This window comes from Mixophyes fleayi, chromosome 3 (genome assembly GCF_038048845.1).
Source record: "Mixophyes fleayi isolate aMixFle1 chromosome 3, aMixFle1.hap1, whole genome shotgun sequence".
NCBI lineage: Eukaryota > Metazoa > Chordata > Amphibia > Anura > Limnodynastidae > Mixophyes > Mixophyes fleayi.
This window is the reverse complement of record NC_134404.1, coordinates 219,557,833-219,584,828: the sequence shown is the minus strand read 5'-3', so window position 1 is coordinate 219,584,828 and position 26,996 is coordinate 219,557,833. Positions and strand designations below refer to the sequence as shown.

At 39.9% G+C, this 26,996-nt stretch overlaps 1 protein-coding gene across 2 annotated transcripts in view; it reads left to right on the top strand.

The window, feature by feature from the left end:
- Nucleotides 1-1,487: 1,487 nt before the first annotated feature.
- The window catches only part of RSPH3 (radial spoke head 3), a 43,056-nt gene continuing 17,547 nt past the window's right edge, over nt 1,488-26,996 (top strand). Inside the window, exons 1-8 of one of the 2 annotated variants that reach the window (XM_075200670.1) lie at nt 1,493-1,581; nt 2,366-2,424; nt 3,994-4,162; nt 6,965-7,052; nt 20,924-21,065; nt 21,248-21,393; nt 22,690-22,893; nt 23,022-23,184. In XM_075200670.1, the coding sequence (XP_075056771.1) occupies nt 4,050-4,162; nt 6,965-7,052; nt 20,924-21,065; nt 21,248-21,393; nt 22,690-22,893; nt 23,022-23,184 (856 nt within the window). In that variant the 5' untranslated portion in view covers nt 1,493-1,581; nt 2,366-2,424; nt 3,994-4,049. Of the gene's footprint in view, nt 1,582-2,365; nt 2,425-3,993; nt 4,163-6,964; nt 7,053-20,923; nt 21,066-21,247; nt 21,394-22,689; nt 22,894-23,021; nt 23,185-26,996 lie in introns of both variants that reach the window. The other variant, XM_075200669.1, reaches the window with a different exon arrangement.

Sequence of the window (26,996 nt, the reverse complement as noted above, 5' to 3'; positions counted from 1 at the left end):
TTGAATTGGAAGACAGTTTGAGACAAATGAAGAGATATATAATGATGCAGTTTTACTAATGGCTAGAATTTTATTTTATATTGATTTCGGTTAAATACGGACAAACTATGAGGGGATTGGCAGAGCAAAGCACCAGTTGAAGAATGTATTACAAGGAAAAATGGTTACACGAATTAAAGTATTTGCTGAGTCTAGAGATGATAGAATAAATAGATGAGATGTCAGGTATTTAGCTTCTGTTGACTAGTTGAAAAGATTAACAGCTCATTGTTTGTAAGGTTGATTTTGTACTAGCTACAAGACCCTGTGCTCTATAGGACATACTTGGCCACCATGGACCTGACAATAAACTGTAAAGTAGTCATCAGAGACTGGTCATTTTATTGTATTATATCAGGGAAAGGGACCTATGTTTTATAATAGCCACATCTCTTCTATAGAAGCTACAACCTAAAACAAGAAATTGATGCTGTTTTTTTTACTTCACCATCAAAAAATGTCTCCCTTATGACTAACTTGAAATGTGGGCATGACTGCATGTTTATGCTGTTCATGCTCAGTTGCAATGTAAAGTGTTCATGGAAATTATTTTAAAATCCTAGAAGAGTAGGCATCCTCCTGGAGGTGGGGCTTAATTATGCATTTTCGCATGCACTAGCAGTGGGCGGGGCTATGGTGGCATCAACACACGCCATCCCACCCCATCACATAACTTCTCCTCCAGGAACTCCGGGAGAAGTTTAAAAAGTAGGCAAGTGTGATTTAGGATCCCGAAAGCAGGACAGAATAAGCTCAAACCCAGATCCGCTTACACTCAGGCATATTTGGGTAAACTCCACCCATTTTCCTATTAAACCCCGCCCTGGTCCCTGTTGTGGACAACGAATTGGTCATACTTGCCTACTCTCCCGGATTTTCCAGGAGGCTCCCGAATTTCGGGGAGTCCTCCCAGACTCCCGGAATAGTAGGCAAACATCCTGGATCCTATAAAATGCCAAAATTTCACGTCATTGAATAGCGGGGGCGTGGTTTAATCACATCAAAATCTGGACAGTAGTGATGTATAAGGCTGTGAGTTAGGTGGTATGAATTATATGTATTTCAAATACTCCTCTTCCATAAATACTAACAAGAAATCCAGAGAATAAGAATAAATGGTAAGAATTGTGTCTAACATGCACAAAACCAGGGACTGTCACTGGAAATTAGACACAGTTGGCATATATGGAACCAAACTAAATAAAATTATTTCTTATTTCTTAACTCTTCTATTCATGAAGATGTTTTGTTTGTTTAGATATACTTTAAAACACTATTAAAGGCTGCTATTGGTGGTTACAAAACAAACGTGGTTATTATACTTTTGCGAATTCAATCAGACCAACTAAACTGTTTTTTTACACGCGTGTTTTATTGCGCTGTATCTATAAAGCTTTGTATAAAAAAAATCTGCTGTGACAATTGTGTACAAATGACCGGTTGCTATGGGGAAGTTGTGTTCCTTGGTAACCGGTCACCACAGAACGCTGTAGCTTTGTTGTCACTTAGAGCTCAAAGACACAGAAGAGTCCAGTGACACAGGTATGAGAGGCCGTTTGAGGGGGACCCAGGGTGACCACGTTGCTACACACACTAGTATGAATGGGGGGTGTTTGATACCCACCCACATGAGTTGAGTGATCGTTTATTTAGTATAAGTGATAAGTGAGAAACTAAGAGGACACGCATTTGGCACTGGAGACGTTAACTTCTACGTGATAAAAGCACCTGTACCTAGTCCTCTCATCCGGGCACTCGTAAATTATGACAAAAAAGCTAAACTCATCCCTTGCGATGATAAACTTTCTCATAGGCGAAGGGATTCCGGCAGATTTTGCATTATTACATAGTTGCAATTGACCCCGATTTTCTGTTTCCGTTTTTGAAGATATTCTGATGTTTCTTATTGTTCTTTAACATGTCTCTATTACTCTTACATATATATATATATATATATATATATATATATATATATATATATATAGTTCTTTAACATGCCTCTATTACTCTTACATATATATAGAGAGAGAGAGAGAGAGAGAGTTCTTTAACATGCCTCTATTACTCATATATATATATATATATATATATATATATATATATATATAGTTCTTTAACATGCCTCTATTACTCTTACATATATATAGATCTCTTTAACATGCTTCTATTACATATATATATATATATATATATATATATATATTGAATAAATGCCTATTGGTAATGTTATTTATGTTGTTCTGAGAATCCGTTGTTTTTATTGAGATTTATTTAGGTAACACTTTTTATTATAATCATGTGCATTGATTTCTGTATGTCATGTTAGTGATCCGCGTCTGTCTAGAGTGCACCACCTCATGTATAGCTTTATGGAAATATATTACGGTAAAAAAAAAATATTTATATTACCATAAACTTGGATTTGGTGATAACAATATGTAGAATTGATAGATTTTAGTTAGATCACTGGTCCCGGTGGAAATGTAGAAATAGCAGTATGGAAAATGTTAATTTAATAGAATTTGATAGTTTTAGAATAAAAGCCGTAGGAGAAGTGGTAATATGGCATACCACCGTATACCAGCCCACTTTGACCATTGAGGTATTTTTCCCAAGCTGCATATGTAATACCTTAAAATTAAACCTATTACCAAACCATATTTATTTGGGGGTGAGGTATAAAATGAATTTGTGTAATGACAGAATTAATATATGTAATTGCATTCTCATTTATGTTCTAAAGGTTGCAATGACATTATTTCTTTTTTTTTACTATTAGAACATAGGCAAGCACAGGGGTTTAACAGTGTTCAGAATTCCACCCTCAAAACCAGACTAAATGCAAGTGCTGGTGTGTGCAGAACTGGCAATACAGCAGTATCTATCTCCCGTTTGCAGGGCAGTGTTATCTTTACAAAGAAGAATGTATATGTGGCAGCATGTTGGTACAGTAGTTAGCATTGCTGCTTCAAATGTTGTGGACATGGGTTCGATTCTGACCTATCTGTGAGTTTGTATGTTCTCCCCCTGTTTGCATGGGTTTTCTCTGGGTGTTCTAGTTTCCTCCTGCAGTCCAAAATCATATTGGTAGATTAATTGTTTTCTGATAAAATGGACCCTAATATATATATGTATGTGTGTGCTAGAGAATTTAGACACACAATGGAGCAGGGACTGTTCTGAATGACAAATATTTTCTGTACAGCGCTGCATAATATGATTGGTACTATCTAAATAAATAATAATGTTTTTTGATGTACAAATTTTATACCCTAGACCAGTGATGGGCAAACTACGGCCCGCGGGCCAGATCCGGCCCACTTAGAGGTTCTATCCAGCCCGCCAATATTTTAAAAAATTTCATTAAAATATGCATAAAATTATTAGGGCTGACCCTGTGTGTCAGAACCTTCATTTTTATGCCTTCCCAGCTATTTCCTCCATTACACTTCATCCTCCTTCCTAAAAGGACACTTCGTATGTCAATCACTCAAACACCTGCCCGCCCCCTAATGGCTGAAAGTCATGTGAGAAGAGATGGGCTGGGCCATATACTAAGGCAGATTTCGATTGGCTGCTGTGTTGTCAGTTAGTGGCTCACCAGAAGGACGGATCTGCAACAACCTGCTGAAATAAGTGCTGTGTCTGTACGATCGCTGCACTTATAGAGGTAACACTGCTATATACCACCCTCCCGTCCCATTCAAAAAAATTGTATTGTATATTTCGATATTTGAGTTTTTTAATAAACTATATTGGCCCGCCTTAAGTTTTTCTTTTTTATTTGGCCCGCTTCTGAAAAAGTTTGCCCATCACTGCCCTAGACAATGAACAGAATTTCTACAATATGAAGGTGAAGGAGGGCTATGTCAGTTTTGATGTCCTTATACTGACAAACCAATATGGTTCTCCATGCTGTCTTATACATTTGATAACATAAATTCTTCTCTCTAGCAGCATAGCCAGTTGTGTCCTGACCAAACTACTAGGAAAAAGGAGACGTTACAGCCATGACGTCTGTGCTACCCAGCCAGAAGGAAATGGGAAGTGGAACATACACTTTCTCTAGCCATCCAAGGGTTGTTCAAAACCGCAGGAAGTACCGAGGAGTAGAGCCACTTATGTGAGTGTAACATCCCTGTATTGTTCTTATTATTTGTGTATTTATTTATTTATTAGGCACCACATATTCTGTAGTGCTGGATACAGCAGCAAGTAACAAATGGATAAAAATAATACACATAAGTAGCACAGATGAGTGAGTAATGCTATGGGGACTCACACAAACTGCAGCAAAAGACATGACAGGACCTCTGAGGGAGTCAGACAGTAGACAGACGTGGGACAATAGGTAGAGAGGGACCCTGCCCGTGAGAGCTTACATTCTATAGGGAGGGGTGATGATTGACAGTAGGAGAAACTGGGAGAAAATGGAGATGGCAGGTAAGAAAGAGAAGGTGATGGAAAATATGGTCAGGAGGTAGTAGGATAGGTGAGCTTGAAAAGGTGAGTTTTGAGTGAGCATTTGAAGGATTGATTGTTGGGGGAGAATCGGGTGAGGCGGGGTAGGGAGTTCCAAAGATTAGGGGCAGCACAGCAGAAGTCTTGGAGGTGAGCATTGTAAGAGAGGTGAATTGAGGCTGAGATCAGAGGCAGAGCGGAGTGGTATGTACCTCAAGACAAGGTCAGAGATGTAAGGGGGAGAGGTGTTGGTCAGGGCTTTGTAAGTGAGGGTAAGGAGCTTAAACTGAATTCTGAAACGAATAGGGAGCCAATGAAGGAATTTACGCAGAGGAGTAGTAGAGGAGGAGCGATGGGAGAGGAAGATGAGCCTAGCTGTCTGTGCTCCCATTGGCTGCGTGATTGTGGGATGTCACTCAGCCAACCAGAGCACAGTAGAGGCTGCTGCGGAGTTCCTGCCTGAGCAGAAAATTTCTCAGTATTACAGTGTCAGAGGCCGCTCCTCCACCAGCTCCACCCTGGTACACTGTTTATAATACGAGCCTGAGTGACACCTCCCAAAATCCCAGCGCTCTAGGCAGCTGTCTTAAGCTGTTTAATGGTATATTTCCCACAATCAGTGCAAACCATTCAACTGTTATAGTTTGTCACTGTCCATATTTTTCACACTTTCTCATCAGTTGCTACTATGCCATGTAACATTCATGGCACTTAATTCACACTGCCTCAGCCAACCCTCATATACACATCTAGAACCTAAGCTAGCAATGACTGGGTCACCCGTTTAAGTAGATACAATTTGTGTACATCAGTATAGTGCGGGCCTAATTGTTTTTCCCATTTTCAACCATTTAATTTGTTGATTGTAATATAAATATGAAAATTGTTTCTTAGCTAGACTTTAAAAAATATATTTGCATAGATTATTGTGGACAGACACAATGCATACATTCAGTATTTGCATTTATAAATCATCATCATCTTCGTTTATTTGTTTAATGCCACAGTTTCCATGGCACCTGACATAAATGACATGAGGAAAATAATAAATTCAATTAACGGAACAAATTTCATGGCATACATAAAAATTCAGCATCATACATAACGAGGAAGACAGATGACGGACAGACACAAGACAGGAGGTAAAGAGAACCCTGCCTGTGAGACCTTATATTCTAGTGGAGATGGATTGGGGTGAAGAGACAGTAAGATCAAGTGGGACAGATTAGTTTGGGGTATAGACCAGGTGATGGCACAGTGTGGAGCGTAATGAGCAAAGTAGAGGTACATAGTAGTGGAGCAGTTTATAAGGTGCATTATTGGTGGCGCTATATAAATAAATGATGATGATGAAGTGAGGAGTCAGGGATATCAAGCAGATTGCAAAAAAGTGCAAAAAAAGACACCATGAAGTCTAACTGAACCCAGTGTTACACAGCATTATACAATAACAACTGCTAGGAGTTAGCAGGACAAAGCAGGATGAGGATATACAAGAATGTAGATGCTAAGAGTTAGTGAGACTAATAATGGCTGCGTATTAACAGTACACTTTAAGACTAAATGTAGATAGGAGGGAGTCAGGGGAGTTGCATGGTGCAGCAGATGAGATAAATCATAACAGTTGCTTGTATGAAGGTTAAGACGTGTGCCATGAGTGCTCCACCCTCTTCCAGTGTATTAGATATCATCATCAGCAGCAGCTATTTATATAGCGCCAATAATTTTGCAGCGCTGTACATAGAACTCACTCACATCAGTCCCTGCCCCATTGGAGCTTACAGTCTAAATTCCCTAACATACAGACACACAGACAGAGAGACTAGGGCCAATTAACCTACTAGTATGTTTTTGGAGTGTGGGAGGAAACCGTAGTACTTGGAGGAAACCCACGCAAACAGGAGGAGAACATACAAACTCCAGACAGATAAAGTCATGGTCGGGAATTGAACTTATGACCCCAGTGCTGTAAGGCAGAAGTGCTAACCACTTAGCCACTGTGCTGCCCCATATACCAAGAAAATGGAGCTGTCGGCTGCTGGGAGGCCTGAAGTGACACCTGCTTGAACTATAAGTTTGGCAGTGCACTAAGCTGTGGATCTAAAGGACTGACTACATGGCAAGTAACAGAGGGGTCTGATTGTGCCATATCTCAGGAGCTCTGAGGGGATGCATCTGGCCATGATGGCCTCTCCCTCCGAAAAATAGTTGAGGAACTAAAATTTTACTGATCTCAGTGGAGGTAAAAATGAAAAAGATCTATATCCTGCTGTAATAAGAGTTTAATTTCCTGAATAGATATGTTTTTCTTCGACCTAACCTTTTAACGAGACATAATAGAAATACTTTAGTTTTATTCTAATCGAATAAGGGTATTTTTTCATTATGCTGTTCCTATAGTGTTTATACGAGATTGCGTAAGGTGAATGTTCTCACATATAGCATAAGTTTTCTTGTGTTCCAGGATTGAAGAAACGTATCATTATGGAAACATTATGTATGACGCAAGGGTGGTGCGAGGCAACACTTATGCTCAACACATGTTACCTCTGGTAAGCATAACACTTTGTGCTCAAACTGTTTTATTTTTGTACCTTGTATTGTCTTCTCATCTGTTTTCTTCTCCATAACAGTTTTTAAAGGAAACAATTTAAAAGTATATTTTGTACAATTTTTATTCTAACTCAACTGCAGTGTAAAAATAAAGCATATTGCATTTGGTTTGTCTCCAGACAGATTTGGATTTCAGCCTTAGCTGGATTCGATTTCAACTCTAAATGAGGCTGATTAGTGTGCTTTCATATCTGTGTCTTTATATATATATATATATATATATATATATATATATATATATAAAACATGCGTGCCCATAGGGATAGAAAAAAAAAATGATTTATTTTATTTTTTGCACATAGTAATATAGATTGTACACTCACACAAAGTTAAAAAGTTTGTAGCCGTGGCCTGGAGGCTGAGGCTGGTGTGTTGTTTTTTGTGAAGCTCCCTGCATTAGCCCCTACTAATCGGGTTGCATCGCAGTGAAAACAGATCTATTCACCAATATATCTGTGGCGCATTGTCCACCAGCCAGTGCCCTAACTGTGGAACCATCTATTTGATCGGAAACCTTTTCATGACCTCATCTCTGACTGAATGAGTATTCTTACCTCTTTTGTGTTATGCCTACAATATAGGCCGTGTAGCCACATTTTCACTCTGTACATGCTAGTACAGGCTTGGCTAATCTGTGGTACTCCAGTTGTTGTGAAACTACAAGTTCCAGCATACCCTTCCAGCAATAAGTTTCTGAGTCTCTAGAAACCCCCCCATCTGCGCTAACTAAGTGGCCACTGTCCTATACAGCAGCCGCGGTGCTGTCAAAGAAGCGTCCGCGGCGGTGCTGTATTGTATACAGCACCGCCGCAGACGCTTCTTAGACAGCGCCGCGGCTGCTGTATAGGACAGCGCTGGCGAAACGGAGTTGCTGCGCAGCTCTCTCTCTGGGTTTTTTTTTTGTTTTTTTTTGGGTCGGCGGGGGGAAACCCCCCCCCCCCGACAATCCTCCGTGTGCCGCTGTATTGGCAAAGCATGCTGGGGCTTATAGTTGCACAACACCTGGAGTGCCACAGGTTAGCCAAGCCTGTGCTAGTATAACATACTTTCCACTTGTTAGCTTTTCTTACACAGTTTTCCTCGGTGAGGGATGCTTCTGGGCGCCACTCCCACCGCAGTCCCCTTCGTTGGGGTGCTGGGGTTCTGGTGAGGGTGGGACATATTATATTATATTATCTGGTTGTTCATTGTTTGCTGTATGCGTAAATTTACTTCTCTCCTATGTGTAAGTTTCGTTTAAATGTTATACTATCTCATAGTCATAATACTGTTTGACTCTCCATGACTGTATTTACTGTGTTTCACTTGGTTGTCAACCCTACTATGACTTACCAAGTAATGTTTGGGAAGATTAATTGTTCCCTCTTCCTCTTGGACTGGGTTGTCCCATGGTGGGCCGCCAGCTTCCCCACCACCCCCACATTTTATCTACTTTGCCACTGCCTCTCCTCTGTGGCAAATACTCTAGCCCCATCTTCAGGCTAGTTTTGTTTTTTTCCCTTTTGTCGGTTTTTTATTATGTCTGTTTGCGGATGAGGTGTTCTTGTTTGTCACCAGCCCGGAGGCCGCGTTGGAGGCTCTCCAGCTCATTTTAGACCGCTACAGTGCTGCTTCCTTTTAAACTTATTATCACCAAATCAGAGGCTCTGTTTATTAACATCCCCCTATCTACTCTTACGCTTCTACAGAGGAAATTCCCTTTTGTATGGATACAAAAATCCCTACCTTACTTGGGCATTCATGTTCCGGTTACCACTGTTGAAATATTTTAAACTAATTTTACCCTGTTAATTACGCACCTTACTGTGACGAGCCGCGGCGGTACGCCACATCCTGGCGTGATGTAGCAGCCGAGCATGTGCATTAATTACAATGCACTGTTATCTTTGTGGCATAGAGTAGAAGGGTGTAGGGACATCCTCCAACTCCAGGGGGAGCTCCCGCATGGTTCTAATTTGTTCATTTATATATTTATACATGTTCCTGGTTTATGATATGACCTATGCTAGTTCTAAGCTAGTAATTAATTATCAGCCTTCTGAGGCTGACTGTCAGCCCTGTCCTCCTCCTTTCTGATTTGTCCATCAAAGTATTTAAGGCAGTGAGGACTGGGTCTCACTGCCGGTTATAGTGTTCTGCTCCCAGAATTGCTGCCTGCTTCTCTGCTGTGTTGGTGTTTAACCTCAGATTGTTCTCTTGTGTATGACCTCTGCCTGTCCCTGGATTCTGAATATTTGCCGGTGACCCTGATCTTCTGCCTGAACCTGGATTCTGAATATTTGCCTGTGGCCCTTGTCCAGCTAGCACCTGTCAATATCCACCTGTACATCGGCCACTCCACAGATCTCCGGCCGGTCCCTACTCCATGTATTACCTCCTGTTCCTGTGCTCCGCTGTGTGGACATAAACTTGTACTACACTGAGTGTAAGTCCTCGGGGCATCTGAGTACCTGTGAGCATAACCAGTCTCTACCGGAAAGGCGGCTGCTATAGGTGAAGACCTCTTCCGCAAGTTTATGACGCACTGGTGGCCATAACACTTACTACATTGACTAAGTATTGGATCAATTACGAGGTCTCCGGGCTGGGTCACATTGCCACTTTTAAGATGATGCTTCCAAAACTGATGTATCTTTTTCTTACCATACCCTATGTTGTCCCTAAAAAATACATGGATCTATTATACAAACTAATGATAACATATGTTTGGAAGCAAAATCACTCATTTATGGCTTACCATGGTATGACCCTTCCAAAACGTCAGGGAGGCCTAAAACTTCTCAATCTGACCCTCTATCAGGAGGCATGTCTATTGTCACACCTTAGGGCAGCGGTTCCCAAAGTGTGCGCTGCGACTCCAAGGGGTGCGCAGCGCTGTCATGGGGTGCTGTGGCCAGGAAGAAAAGAGAAAAAAACTTACCAATCCGGCAGCACCTGGAACTCACACACAGAAAATTCCCCCTGCTATAGTCAGCAAAAAACCTGCCAGAAGCCTCCAAACAGCAATTGAGCGCCAGTACTCCCCCTCAGCTACTGACACCAACATGCCTCTCAGACAAATACAGAAGTGGAAGTTCAATCAATTTATAGGCTCATAGCAGGTGATTGAAAGGGTAGGGTTATCCTAAAAGGAACAAACACACAGAAAATTCCCCCAGCACACTGCTATAGCCAGCAAAAGACCTGCCATTTCTACTGTAAATAAAAATGCAAAAGTCTTAGTTGCACACATTTGCAAATGTATGTTAAAGCCACCCGCCACTCCGCGGCGCTTTTGCTAATAGGGTGGTCCTAACTCTAAACAGTGAGAGTCCCATATATTTGGGCCATACATATGTGTGTTTTTAAATTGAGAGCTAACTTACCAAAGAGGTCGGGCGTGACGTCATCACGTCAGACATATTCAGTGAGAAGCGGCAGGGGAGAAGGGGATGCTGGGTCCCAGGCGCCGCCAGATTGGTAAGAATACAGAAGAGAAGACAGAAGAAATAGAAGAAAGAAGGCCAAGTGTGGTAAGTAAATAAAGGGGAAGGGAAATGGTGATAGGAAACAGCAATGGAGGGGCGAAAGAATGAAGGAGGGGGCAGAGTGAGGATGAAGAGGGGCAGAGTGTGGATGAAGGAGGGCACAGAGTGTGTGGATGAAGGAGGGCCCAGAGTGTGTGGATGAAGAACGGCCCAGAGTGTGTGAATGAAGGGGGCACAGTGAGTGTGGATGAAGGGGGCACAGTGTGATGATTTTTGGACATGTTGTTGTTTTATTTTGTTTGATCTTATGCCTCTTAGTATTATCTGTAAATTATTCTTTGACAGAAATATAATTGAAAAAAATATATAAAAATATTCTTTTCCCTTGGATTTATGTGTATTTTTGCAAACAACTTACTAAGTATTTCTGTCCTGACCCAAATACTTATTACGTTATTTTGACCCAACTACTTATAAAACGGTACTGCTCGGTAATTATTGTGGAGGGTTGCCTTGAAATAATTATGGAGACTCTAAGGGTGCTGCTAACTGAAAAAGTTTGGGAACCACTGCATAGAGACTGGTCCCTCCCCTTCAACACTAAACCATGGGTGGACCTGGAATGGGCCTCCTCCTCAACCTATCCCCTTGCAGATCTGTTGTGGACCCCTAAGGGTGCTCGACCAGTACCTACTCTCCAACTTGCATGCTCTGCTGACATGGGACCGCCTTAGGGGCCGTCATAAGGACTTTTCACTTCCTTCTCGCAATGTGTCCCTACAAGCCCTCTCTAAACTTATCCGGGACCTTAATCTTGCTACCTGGGGTTCTAAGGGATTGTTCTTTCTAAAATACCAATATGCCTAAGACCTTTTCCTCCCTTTCACCATACTCCAGGAACACTTTTACATACCCTCTGATGAAGACATATTCAAATATGCTCAAATCCACCACTGGGTAGGAGCAGCCTCTAGCCCCCCCCCCCCCCCCCCCCTTCCCCACCTCCACTCTTTGTCTTTGCTTCCGGCCCCGTTGTTAGATAGATTGACAAAAGGCCCCAATAGAGGTGGGATAACTTTCACCAGCACCTCCAATCCTTACTTATTGCTCCTAAGGCACCCTCTCAGACATGCTGGAAGTCAGACCTTAATCTCTCTCAATCCCCAAAGCAATGGGAAACTATATATACCTCCTCTCATCGAAAGTCTAGGTGTGTTAATCACACTGAGATGCACGTTAAAATACTTAACAGACTTTATCTTAACCCGACCAGGCTCCATGTTATTTGGCCCTCTCAATCCAAATTTTGCTGGCGTCAATGCACCCATTTTGTTGACATTTTCCCTATCTACTGGGCATGCCCATGCGTCCAACCTCTTTGGCAGGAAGTGTTTGATTTTATATCTGTGGTATTGAGGCTGCCCATGGACCTAGACCCGTCGGTGGCGTTGCTTCATCTCTATCCTATTTAAGCAAGATCGATACCTCCTGGGTCACATTCTGATAGCTACTGGGGCAGCCATAGCCCAAAACTGGAAAGCTCCTGACTCCCCCTGCATTATCTAGGTTCATATCCAAAGTTCAGCAGTGCTTCGAGATGGAAACGATTGATATGCTGTATTCCACTTCAGCCTCAGCTCCCATTATGAAATGGTTTAAGTGGCATGAATATACTACAGAAGGTGCTGGAGCTACTGGGGGTCCAACCTCCTCCTCCCCAGCCCCATCACTATCAGCTCTACTTGAATCCTCCCAAGAGACCTAATAATTCCCAGACTGGCAATTTTCATTGTAACTGGTTCAGCCATGCTAACTATAGTAACTTTTTCACAGTCTTTTACTCCCTGTTTTTACGTGTCAGTTATTTATATATGGTAAGACTTATTGAGCAATCCCTCCTCCCCCCCCCCTCTGTGACTCTGTGAGGGGTACCCCCCAAGTCCCCTTCTGGTTTGTATGCTTTCCCCTTTTCTTTTTTCTGTACCCCAAATAACTTATTCAATAAAAATTATAGATGGAAAAAAAAAAGGTTTGTAGCCTATCTGTTATTCCAGTTGGATTCCACTAGATGTCTCTGTTCATTTACTCCTTAATGCAGTGGTTCCCAAAGTGTGCACCACGGCTCCCAGGGGTGCCGTGGCGCTCTCACAGGGGTTCTGCGGCCAGGGCAAAAAAATGTGCTAAAAATACTCTGACAAGGCCCGGGACCCAGCATACTCCTCCCTGTTCTGTTCACACTGAATGTCGAGCGTGACGTCAAAACATCTGACATATTCAGTGAGGAGCGGCAGGAGAGAGGAGCCGGAAGAAAGAAGACAGAAGAAAAAGAAGAAAGAAGGCCAAGTAAGGTAAGTAAAGGAACGGTGGGGAAATGGTGATAGGAAACAGCAATGGAGGGCGCAGTGTAATGGTGAAGGGGCACAGTGCGAGGACGTGAAAAGGCAAAGTGCAATGATTTTTAAACATATTGTTGTTTTTATTTTGCTTGATCTTATTCCTCTTAATTATAGCTGCAATTCGTTCTTTGACAGAAATATAATTTTAAAAATTACCGTATATACTCGAGTATAAGTCGACCCGAATATAAGCCGAGGCACCTAATTTTACTACATAAAACTGGGAAAACTTATTGACTCGAGTATAAGCCTAGGGTGGAAAAGAGAGAGAGAGTTTTTTTTTTCACTTAACGGCAGTGTTGGAACGCATATGCAGAAGTTGAAGCCGAGGGACCGGACACCAGGTAAGTTCACCCGTGTATAAGCCGAGTGCCCTTTTTCATCATACAAAAGTATGCTGAAAAACTCGGCTTATACACGAGTATATACGGTATATAAAAATATTATTTTCACTTGGATTTATGTGTATTATTTATGCAAACAACTTAATGAGTATTTCTGTCCTGACCTAAATACTTATTACATTATTTTGGCCCAACTACTTATAAAACGGGACTGCTCTGCAATTATTTTGGATTAGGGGTGCCTTGAAAAAATTATGGAGACCCTAAGGGTGCCGCAAACTGAAAAAGTTTGGGAACTACTGCCTTAATTGGTAGATCAGGAATTGCTGAATAGCAAAGTGATAATCCAACGAATTCAGCTCAGACCAAGTTTACAAATATGGATGATGACAAGTACTGCATAAATTATACTTATAATGCTTCAATGCATTGCGTCTTTTAAGACTTCTTTAGGAGGATTTGCTAATTTCTTCTAATCTCAAGTTATTTATAGTAAATGGTGGACGCCATTATATGCATGCGCAATCGAAAGTATCTAGTGCACTTGTGCAAATGGCATTACTACCATGAAATATAGACCAATAAAGAGGACGCAAGAAATGATTGTATAATAAACAGCTGGCAAGCTGACAGGCTAAACGAAAAGGTATGGCTACAGTTGGGACAAGTAGTTCCCGGTTCCATATGGTCAAGTAATTAATGCTGCGTCCATATTTATATAGTTGTCATAGTGTGACAACTATATTTAATAAGGGCAAAACCAATTGCCATATCTAGGTGTCTTGCATGAGCATACTACATACAAAGAATCAACATAATGTAAGAATGTATGATAGTGTGACCCCACATACCTTACTTGGTCTCTACTGTAAATTGGTTAAAACACTAGACATTACATGGATAAAGATATACAGTAATAAATATATAAAAAATACTAAATGCATGCATAAAAGTAATGATACAACCTATTCATTTCAACTAAAAGCAGACATATTCATCATAAAATTAAAAAACTTTAGACAGATATTTAAGAAGCCAGGAAAATCAACATGCCAGTTTATATTAAAACATAAATATGTTTTTTTAAATATAAAAGTGTAAAAAATATGTATAGTCCACTATGGCTATAAAAAGGAGACCATATATAGTAAATAAGACCAAGTATATTGAAAAAACTTCACAACAACACATAAAAAGGGTAAAATTCATGATTAGAAAACAACGCATAGGAATTAGACCTGGGGATAAATGTATCAAGGTCCGATTTCTTTAGCAATTTAAAATCGCTTCAAATCGTGGGTGTTAGCCCGTGATTTTAGTCCCCAAGTCGCCAGATATATTAAGCTGCAATTTTTACTCTGATCTTCAAAATCGCTGATCCATCTCTGGCGATTTGCTACAATTTCAAACACTCCTGTGTTTAGCTAACCCTTCCGTGTTTGGCAAACTCTCCTGTGTTTCCTAGCTGCGAGATTAGTAAACACATTACTGTTACACTGCCCCTGTCTGTATAGCCGGAGGTCCAGCAGCTGTCAAAAGTTTAAAAATAGAAAAATGTTAAAAAAGACAGAAAAAAACAAAATGTGTGGAGTACCCCTGTCTGAGCACTATTATATAACAAATCCACACCAGGCTGTTCAGCGTTGGGCTGGATTCCCTAGGGAGTGTGGTCCGCCGAAAAAACGAGCGCCCCCCCTCCTCTAGGAAGACCCAACCCATTGCTGAAAGCACTAGGGCTCTTCCTACCCCTGTGGGCTGTGGGTGGTAGGGTAGTATTACCAATAATAATGTTAAAAAAACAAACGGATGCCATTTTGTTTTGTGGAATTACAAGTCCCAGCCAGCCTGGGCTGCCCTAAACAGTGTGGGCATGCCTATGCTTATATAGCTACAAGCACAAGCATACCCATGGCAGCCAGGGCATGCTGGCACTTGGAGAACCACAAATGCCAACATGTCCTGACACCCATGGCTGGCTGAGACCTGTAGTTCCACAAAACAAAATGTTAAATAAACCACAACTCCCTGTTTTAACTTTTTTTAAAAAAAATATTAAAACCCCAATAAATATACTAAACACCCTCATTCATGCCACATAACTTTATTAAAAATAATAAATATATATATACTTACTGAATTCTTGCTCTTTTGTCAGCAGCTTTTAATCCAAATGTGTTTAAAAACTATGTCCCAAATACATTGTTCTGGCCAGAAGGGCCCCCTTGTTGCTTGCAGTCGTCTGTTCTTCAGGCCAGAAGTGGCCCCTTAATTGTATTCCAAATCCGGAACATGCTTGGTTAAAAAAAATAAACCCTGATTACAGTGGCGCAAACTTAGCTTGTATCTAATACAAGCTCCAATACGCAATCATCATCATCACCATTTATTTATATAGCGCCACTGATTCCGCAGCGCTGTACAGAGAACTCACATCAGTCCCTGCCCCATTGGAGCTTACAGTCTAAATTCCCTAACACAGAGACAGACAGGGGTCAATTTGATAGCAGCCAATTAACCTACCAGTATGTTTTTGGAGTGTGGGAGGAAACCAGAGCACCCGGAGGAAACCCACGCAAACACGGGGAGAACATACAAACTCCACACAGATAAGTCCATGGTCGGGAATCGAACTCATGGCCCCAGTGGTGTGAGGCAGAAGTGCTAACCACTGAGCCACCGTGCTGCAATGAGTTTAGCACAGGCGCAAGGTCTATTTATAGTCTAAGGCAGTGATGGGCAAACTACGGCCCGTGGGCCAGGTCCGGCCCACTTAGAGGTTCTATCCGGCCCGCCAATATTTTAAAAAATTTCATTAAAATATGCAGGAAATTATTAGGGCGGACCCTGTGTGTCAGAACCTTCATTTTTATGCCTTCCCAGCTATTTCCTCCATTACACTTCATCCTCCTTCCTAAAAGGACACTTCGTATATCAATCACTCAAACACCTGCCCGCCCCCTAATGGCTGATAGTCATGTGAGAAGAGATGGGCTGGACCATATACTAAGGCGTATTTCGATTGGCTGCAGTGTTGTCAGTTAGTGGCTCACCAGAAAGACGGATCTGCAACAACCTGCTGAGATAAGTGCTGTGTATGTACGATCGCTGCACTTATAGAGGTAACACTGCTATATAACACCCTCCCGTCCAATTCAAAAAATTTGTATTATATATTTTGATATTTGAGTTTTTTAATAAATTATATTGGCCCGCCTAAAGTTTTTCTTTTTTATTTGGCCCGCTCCTGAAAAAGTTTGCCCATCACTGGTCTAAGGGAAAACCCTTTGCGTCGCTGTAATCAGGGTTTATCTATTTTTAAACTTTTGACAGCTGCCGGACCTCCGGCTCTATACACAGGACAGTGTAAGAGTGATGTGTTTACTAATCACGCAGCTAGAAAGCAGCGGGTTGTATCTAGCAATTTTTAAAGCAAACTCAGGAGAGTTTGCTTAATCGCAGCTTCATACATTTGAGACTTGTATAGCTACAGTGGCAAACAGTCGGGCTTTGATCTCTATCGATTTTGGAAATAGACCTTTAGAAAATATTCTATAGGAATGGTGCAATTTCATAACCGTTATTGAATCTCTTAGGGGTAAGCGTGCTGCGCTGATAGATTCAGAATATTTTATATATATATTGTGATACTCTCTTCTGAATGTCACTCTCTCTAGGGCCTAATTGGATATGTTCTATTGTCTTGAATGTAATTTGACTCGGATCAGAGTTGTGTTTGGAAGCAAAATGTTTAGACAACGAATGACCTTCTTCTTTTTTTTCTTGTATTGCGGATATGTTCTTGTATTCTAAATTTCAGTGGTCGTTTGGTTTTGCCTACATACTTATATCCACATGTACATTCTAGTAAGTACACTACCGAAGTTGTCTGACAATTAAAAAACTGCTTGATATTGAATTTTTTACTTTGTTATAGAAAACCTTAGTAATATTAGTAATAACGAGTATAATTTAATATTTACAGCGAAATATGATTCCACAGAATAAGCTACCTCCACTACAAAAGTGGACATGGAAAAGATGGAAAACCAGTAAACTGTTTTCCCAATTCTATCGAGTCTATTATGTTTGTTTTTTTTAAACAGTGGTTTATTTCATCAGCAGTGGGGCAATATGTATATTTTGTATGATATGTCAACACTTCAAATTTCCTGATGGGGACACCATTAAAAGTACAGACTTGTGGCACTACAAGTGCTCATATGCATGCTGACACTTGTAGTGCCACAAGTATGTACTTTTAATGGTGTCCCCATCAGAAAATTTAAAGTGTTGACATTTAAACACAAATATACATATTGCCCCACTGCTGATGAAATAGTAAGCCACTGTTAAAAAAACACTTGCATTTATTCTATAATTACATTTGGGCCAATAATTTATTATTAAAATAAATTGTCCCCTGTAAGAAAATTCATGATCATTTTTGCCACTCTACAACAAAAAAGATGGTTTATTTCAACTTCCATTATGCCTTCTATTATATTAACATTGCCCTGCAGTGTAACAGTGATGTGTTTGCCAATCTCGCCTATAGAAAACAGTGTGTTGTATCTGGCAATTTTTGAATTCAACCTCGGGCGAGTTTGCAGAATCGCAGCTTCATACATTTTGCGATTTGTATTGCTAGAGTGGGGAAAAATCCGGACTGCAATTTGTAGCGATTTTGAAAATGGCGGTTTTGAAAGAAACACATCTACAGTGATTTTACATCAAATCGGCGGTTAATAAATCGGTGATCTTAAACTTGCCTGAGAAAATCGCTGGATTTTCAAAATCGCCGCTTGATACCTTTACCTCCTTGAATTAAACGGCCGATCTACAGCATAAACAGTATTTTGAAACCGTCATTATAATTTATAGGCCTTATATATATATATATATATATATATATATATATATATATATATATATATATATATATATATATTGTATTTGTGGTTTTATGTTTAGTGGAACAGATTGGAGAAAACGGTGGGTTGTAGTAATGGATACACAAATATGTACAATTTATTTAGATGTCTCCTTATCGTTATAGCAGCAATACCATGAAAACATGAGGTGTTTTTAAAAAAAAACAAAAACATAGATCACTGTATCAGTCTATGAAAAATGTTGGCATTTACCATATTCCTTGTTTTTTTTTTCTTAAGGCTGTTATTAATGATTTATAATTCTGCACAGTGTCATGGACTACCATGGCAACCACAGTCACATTGCACATGATGTAGTGAGCAGAGACGCTTTGGCATTCCCCTCTGAGTACTGTCTGGCCTGTAAAATTCTCCCCTTCCTTCTCCTCCCCTCTACCTTCACATGACATGCTGAGAAATGTTGTGAGTCTATGTGAGACCATATTTTACAACCTCCAGAGAGATTTTGAAAATGAGATAATGATTTGTAGAAGGACAGCTATCAGATGCTTAGAAGGTATTTACTTGCTATTAAGACAAAAAAAAAAACCGATGGATTTTACAGAAAGCAAGAAAAAAAAAAAATTAAACCTAATACTTAATAATTATAGATAAAACTGTAGGATTATCATTCTTAGCAAAGCCGTAAGGATTAAGCACATTTATACATTTGTTTTTTTCCAGGAACCGATGTAGCAGATTTGCATTCTCTGTCTAGTCACTTCCACGTTTCCTCATGAGGAATCTTACATAATTTTGGGATTTACTTCCGCTTGGCCTTAAATAAAATTATTAAATTTGTTTCATTATTTTCCCATGCTAAACTGTGATGTCTAAAAATCTCCCACTGTTTGGGATTTTCTGAAATCTTCAGAATATATACTTAAGAATATTTTCACTGGTATGCATCATAGGTTTAAAAGAAACAGCAGAGAGTTGTATGAGTATAGACCTGGTGATCTTGTATATGTGTCACAATATTTCAAAAGGTGGTTTCTTGTATATTTATAATTTTTATATGGGGTCATATTATCCCCCCTCCCCCGCGAATGTGAACTCTGGTTGACGATAGCTCACAATAGAGTTTATGAGCCTGCTTTCAAAGAGCTATATTTTAGAGTTATGTCCAGGAAAGTAGAGGGACCTTTTTGCTAAATGTTTTTGTGAAAATTAGTTGTCCTAAAGTGGACAACATATTTAAGGAAATTCAAATATTATATGGGAATTAGAAGCCACCAAGTGGTTCTATTTCATAATAAAATCATGTGCTTTTATATAAGGCATAGATCACTGTTTATAGTAGATTATCTAATATATATAAGCCTAGCGGCGTGTGTTAGTGTGTGTGTGCGTGTGTGTGGAAAAAACTATTTTCTCAGAAAGGGCTCATCCAATTGACCTGAAATTTGGTATACTGACATTATTTGACAAAAAAATTATAATAGTGAAGTCAGTTAACTTCCATCATCCTCCCTTCCCCCCGTGGGAGGAGTAGTAAAGGCTAAATTTACGAGTTGAGGGCTCAAACTCTTGACCGTTTGGGTATTTATTTACCAGAGCCTGTGTTTGGTCATGGACAATTGTATGTCGCATTTTCACGAGTACGGAGAAGCAGTGATGTGAAAGTGCAGGTTATGATTACTGCCCTTCAAGGAAGACTGATGTTGTGTATCGAGAGGTTTTAGAACAGTAAGACGTTGGAGATTAAGGATGTGGCGATGTAGATGAAGGATGAGGTGATGGAGAAGAATGATGAGGTGGTGACATGTGGACAAAACCACGTTAAAAAAGGGCGCTTACGTCGAGAAGTAACGCTCTTCCCCTGAGGAGGCCTGGCCTAGCCCCAAATGCATGACAAGAACCTTTTTAACACCTTAAGTAGCTTGATTTGACTAGAATGCATGAGTATCATGCACGGGTTAACTTGTAATATTATATACTTCATTGAATCTTTTTAATTGTTGGGTAATCTAATTGTAAGTGTCTTTATAAATTAGCTATTTTTTTCAATCCTGTGATCAGTGGATTTTGATTTATCAAAAATATTTTCTTCTTTTGAAGCAAACCTTTGATAAAGCTAAAATGATTACATTTCTGCTGCATGACTCAGCCAGAATGGTACAGTGGCAATAATAATAATAACAGTATCAGTCTGGTTACGTGACACAGCAAGGATGACAGGTTGCTATTCCTGGTCAGTTTGTGTCACTTTTATGTAATCATTGCAGAGCTAAAGAAATACACCCTGTATGAGATCACTAACGCACTCTTTAACTCAGAACAATTGAATCTTCTAAAATGAATTGTGACATTTTAATTTTAGAACAGAAGAGCCAGTTCTTTCAATGTGCCTTTAGAATTTCCCTTTTATTAATAAGAAGTGTACAATGACTTTTGTATTTCACATTTTGTTCTTGCACAATCGGCAGTCGCACTACTTTTGATGATAATGGAAAATGTCGTATTTTCTGAATATCTTTGTGATATTGGATGAGACTATAATTAAAAATTACACAACCAACATAGCTTGCTTCAGAATAAAATAATTGACATCAGAGTATACACTTAATTGTAATATATATATACATATATATATATATATATATATATATATATATATATATATATATATATATAAACAGACCACATGGTACTGACTATTTGTCCTTTAGTCAGCACAGCCAGATCCAGTGGAGATACAGAGGAATCAGGAGGCTCGCAGAAGAGCACTGGCAAAGAAACGTGCCAAGGAACTTCTGAGGTCCAGGACACCGGAGCCCATAGAAGGCAGGAAGCACATTGAAGTGCAGACAGGTTAGAGGAAAAAGAGGTCTTACGTTTGGTTTCATGCTTGCAACTGTTAAGTTAACCTTTTTCTGATTATTTCTCACCCTATGAATTGGGCTCTGGTTTGAACCATCTATACGTAAAACATAGTTGTGTAAGTTGTAGGAAAGCAGAGTATGTAATGTGATCTATGTTGCATTCTTTCCCAGAGCTTTACCTGGAGGAGCTCAGTGATCGCGTAGAAGAGAAGGACATGGAGTGCCAGACTGATGCCTTCCTTGATAGACCACCCACGCCTCTCTTCATCCCAGCAAAGACTGGGGCTGATGTTGCAACTCAAATCCTGGAAGGAGAAGTAATTATCTATAATGTGACATGGCATTTCTATCCATAGTCTTGAAGCTAGTTGTTAAAATGAATCTCTAGTTGATTTGCATTGTGCATTCTTTAACCCCATCAGTTTACACCAATTTGACCAGAGCCCTTTCCATGTTTTGGATGCTGTGTATCAGTTACGCCAGCTTTTAATTTCTTTTTATTCCCAAGTAAATATTATATATATTTATGGAGACACACAGGGGTTTCCTTTGGTAACAAATAGATATTTTTGTTTTACGTCTATTCAGTTATCTCATATTCTTTCCCAATGATACTGTTATGTATTCCAAATGATCCCAGAATATATTTCTAAGATCTATTTGTCTAGTTCTGCCAAGTATAAGGATATAAAATAGTGCTTTTAATAAGGGTTTTAGCAAGAACCAGGGTGAACTCCCTGTGGTTTCTTGTAATAGTGCAATAGCAATTTTGAATGCTGTTTTTGCAGATTGCAAAATTAGGAAGTTAACAAAATGGTCACTGGCCCTGTCATCAACAGCTATGGCCTGGAGATAGGGCGGCATATAGGAGTGCGATCCACCATATCTATGATGACGTTTGTAAATGTCAGAGTGTGGTATGATGCGTTAAATTGTTAAGATGTGTATGCTTCTTGCATATCACAGGGCATCAGCTAGCTAACATGAACTTTGGTCATCACCATTGTGCTCTTTACAGTACTTGACACCAACATAAATGATTTCAGAGGATGTCATAAAGGGTTTTTTGACCCATATGAGGGTGGAAAGGGTTACAAAACACTTGAAAAAACTTTATGCAGACAGTTAATTCACAAATTGAAAAATAATAAACACCTAATTTATGCACACAAGAGTTGACAAGGATGAAGCATGCCAGTGGTAATATTATGGTTGGGGACTGCCTTTCTTTTGGGAATAGTAAATTTTGGATTGTTTCAGCAAATTCTGTTGTAGAATGTCACGGTATTTGTCCATACGATAAATCCCAAACATAGCACATTTATACTAGAATGGCTGAAGCAGACTAATATATTAGTGGTTAGGAAGTTTGTGGCATGACATGTAATGATCAGTTCATGCAAGACAACCTAAAATGTTAATCAGTTGAATCAGTTCTGTAAAGAGGAAAGCACCAGAACATCTCTGACTTGAAAATTGAAGACAAAAAATGAACAACAACAAAATATGTTAGATCAGATTACTTTAGGTAGCAAGAACAATAACTATCTAGTGTTGACCTTTCATTGTGAAATGAGTCTGTATTTAATATATGTCATACTTATTATTTTAAGCTTTTTGACTTTGATCTGGAAGTGAAACCAATACTGGAAGTGTTGGTTGGGAAGACAATTGAGCAGGCTCTGCTGGAAGTAAAGGAAGAAGAGGAATTGGCCAACCTAAGGGCACAACAGCGTGCATTTGAGGAGCTGCGCAATGCTGAGCTTGCTGAGGCCCAAAGACTCGAAGAGCAAGAGAGACGGCACAGGGAGGAAAAGGTAAGGTCATGTTAGACTGGTCATCAATCACCATTGTTCTTGTACATGTCTGACCAATTTACTGTATTTTCAATTATGAAAAATCCAAACTAAAATCACAGATCATTGTCATGTATTTTTCTTTGCAGGAACGGCGCAAACAGCAGCAACGGGAAATGCTTCTCAAAGAAAAGGAGACGGCAGAAAAAGTGGCAGCGAGGGCTTTTGCACAGCAATACCTGGCTGATCTTATCCCCTCTGTGTTTAGCAGTTTAAGGGACAATGGCTATTTCTATGACCCTGTGGAAAGAGGTTTGTGATTTTTCAAAACGTATATTGTAAAAATAATATACTGTAGCTGAAAATTTGTGAAAATTTTCCCCTCTTCTAGATGGAGCTTCAGAAAAAATGCATTAGTTGCAGTGAGATGTCCATTAGACACCTCCTGTCACACAGAATCGCTTCCCATGCATTATTCACTACATTACACCAATGCGTGATTTTTGTGCATCTTCGGGATGCTCATAATATAGTCCCTGTAACTATATCCATTTGAATATGTCTGCTCTTTTCAGACATGCCCAATGGTCATGGGCAGGCTGGACCAGGAGGGGCATTTGCCCCCCCCCCCCCCCCCAAGCCAGTCCCATAGTGGGCTACCGTGGGCCGGGTCACTGGGCCACCTGCATGTTTTTCCCTTTAAAATGTTTCTAATTGGGCTGTTGAGTTGAGTCTGCCAATGGTCACCTTGTATGTTTAAGGACATATAATGTCCTGGAGAACAAAGATGACCTTTTCCACGTCAGCATTACAGCTCAGTTCTCGTTTATTTTCACATATCTTGATGGATTATTTGTAGCATTTGGAACTGTGGCTGCTGACTGCTGTTTGTCTTTCAGCCCTATCATAAGCTAACAAAGTCACCTGCTGCCTACGTCTTACTAATATTAAATAGAACAGCATATATTCTTTTGGCTTCTATATTAGCCAACTTACTCATAGTGTTATTTTATCTTTAATGTAATTTATATATATTCAGTCTTCTCTTGGGTGGGGGCTACAGGTGCCCATACCAGGTGGGTGACTGCGCCTAAATACAAGTGTATGGCCTTTTATACACAGTTGGCATGGTAGGACAATGATGGCATACCTGGCTGATCTTATTCTCTCTGTGATTTACCAGCCAATCAGGGATAGACAATCTTTTTGGGTCCATATATGCTTCAATCTGTGGCCTCAATACAGCCTAATTTTCCCACAAAATTGCAGCAGATAAAATGACCATACATGTACACGACAGGGTATTTTCTTTGTTTGTTATTTGTTTGTTTATCTTAAATTGCATCCAAGCAAATTAACCATAACCAGCTTTTAGGCACCACCACACTGTACCATAACTAAAAACATATATTAAATACTATATTTTTTCAACATTTCAATATAATGCAATAATTGCAGCACGGTTTATGATATTTTTACATAATCACTGAGGGATAAGAAGTTCCCAATTTTGGAGACCACCACCAGTACTATAACAACAGCAGTGCTAGCACAAACTTGTTTGGGGGTTGGCTGGTAAGCTGGACATATTTGTTTTATGGTAAAGTATTGATTTGCATTCAGAGATATTCTCTACTTACTGAAGAAAAAAGCATTCTAGTTGCACCTTCATGTGTTTGTCTCTTCATACACTGTCAAAGTTAAATAAACTACCTGGTTCTTTGTAATTTGTAAAAGAGAATCCTGGGTGAAATGTATCTTCTATTTAGTACTTTTAGTACCGTTTATCCAACTTAACACTGTCCCATGGCGTTAAAGTCAATCAGGGATACAAAATAAAAGGACACTTTATTGTCAACAATGAATGGCAGTGTTGATAAATTTAAAGGCTAATATACACCAAAGGCAGTGGTTCCCAAACTGCCGCAGCGATCTCACAGGGCCGTTGGTAAGCAACACGGGGGACTTGCTAATTATTTTGGCTTTGGGATGCCTTGAAAAAATTATGGAGACCCTAAGGGTGCCTTGAACTGAGAAATTTTGGGAGCCACTGCCATAAGGTCTCATATCCACTGATGTTAAAGTGAATGCGTCTACTAGTGTTTTTAACACAAGTACAACACAGGTAAACAGGTCTGACAATAGAACCTATTGTTTACAATGTCAGTATACCTACTTGTGACTAACATGTTTTATCATCTAATGTAACAAATAAAATAAAAAAAAAGTGTATATGTATAATGTTATAAATAGAAAATACATAATAACTTTGCTTTTTAAATCTATGTCAAATTATAACTCATTTGACTATAGTGTCCCTTTAATGCTACATTTATGCAACTGTTTTATAATTAATCCAGAAAGTTTATAATTATTCGCCTAAGAAACATGTATTAATGGCCTAACTGGTCCAAGATACATGCTATGTTCTCTTTCAGTCTTCCTGTTAATTCACAGAACACTTACTTATTTTAATACAGATCTGTGTATATTATTATCAATTATCAATCCACAGTATGCTTAAATTTTACAGTAATGGGGCTATATAATTATATTAATCACACATGGATGATTAGACCAGATCAGTGCTTTTCTGGCTCCCAATAACTCTTGCCCCCTTGTAGCCTCTTTCTGTCTGGATGTCACTGTTGCCATTAGTAACAAACATCTCCTGCCCACTCCTGTGGTGAGTCATACGGTGACACACATCAGTGATAAGATACAGCTCACCGTCTGAGAATAAACCACGGGTACTATATAAGGAAGGTGATGTAATGCTGTTTTAGTGGTTAACAGAAACTGTGGGCTTTATTACTCATATTATTATTACTTTATTATTATACATGCTCATTAATTATTTAGGAACTGTGTGATTAATTTATTTAGGCTTAAGAAGAATTTACATTCTCACTATGCAATCAGACTTAACATCTTATATGCACATACATTGAGCTGGCCCTTATATGCAAATGTAGAGCATGCAGTACTTTTTTAATATTGGTGGCTGCTCTTGTTATATTAGCACAGGGATGTATAAGGGGTAAAGAATGAGCCTCTCCCCATGCCAGTGATAACTCCATTTAAGTGATGTCACATTGAAATATAGTCTTTCTTTTCCTAAACTATGGCCATTCCTCACCAATGTAATATAAGGACTAGGGAAGTTTTTTTAAATAAAGGAGCACTAAATTGTGTCAAGCTTCTGTAGTCTGGGATCAGGGGCTGGCTGGCAGACTTCAGCCCGGGGGGCAAGCACATAGCACTGGCCCATAAGTAGCAGCCTATCCTTAAAGGGTTGTTTTCGGTACAATCAGGGGCGGATTGGGCATATACCTTACCAGGAAGTTTCCCTGTAGGTCGCTGCCCTAACAATGTTGCCCGGAGGCCTCCTCATGTATCCCCTGGATTTTTTTTTGTTATTAATTTTTCTTACAACCAGCGCGGATGGGGAGAGAGGGCTGACAGTAAGGTCAATGAGTGCACAAGAGTGGCTGACAGTCAAGGTAATGAATGAGGGGGGGAGAGGGCTGACAGTTGAGGTGATGAGCGGACAAAAGTGGCTGACAGTCAAGGCAATGAGTTCGGAGGGGAGAGGGCTGATAGCGGGGGCGATGAGCGCGGCAGGGCTGAAGGACATAGTAGGAGTCTCATCCTATTGGAGATCCACCCTAGGCTTCCTTGGTTGCCAGGGGCAGTCCTGTCATTGGAGAGCAACAGGCAGCGAATCGGTGCTGCCTGTTGCTGAGTGGGGTGGGGGCTGCAGAGTCATGGTGGTGTAGGCAGGGAAATGAAACACTCGATGACTGGCTACCCCATTGAATGATTTATACTTTTGAGGAAGGTATTTCACACAAGTTATTTCTTCAACACCTGCAGTTATATTGTGTCATCCAATTCCTTTGTGGGGCTGAACAAAGGCAATTATTTACATATGTTTGGGGCCTGCCCACTAATACAACTATTTTGGAAATCTGTTCAGCAATTTTTGGGTGATCTTGAGCGTACATCAATAATGACTGACCAATTTGGGCCATATGGTTTGATACTCCTCCTATTTAGTCCACAGAATCCTCAACCACTGGCTGTGCACCTATATAGAAATATATATATATATATATATATAT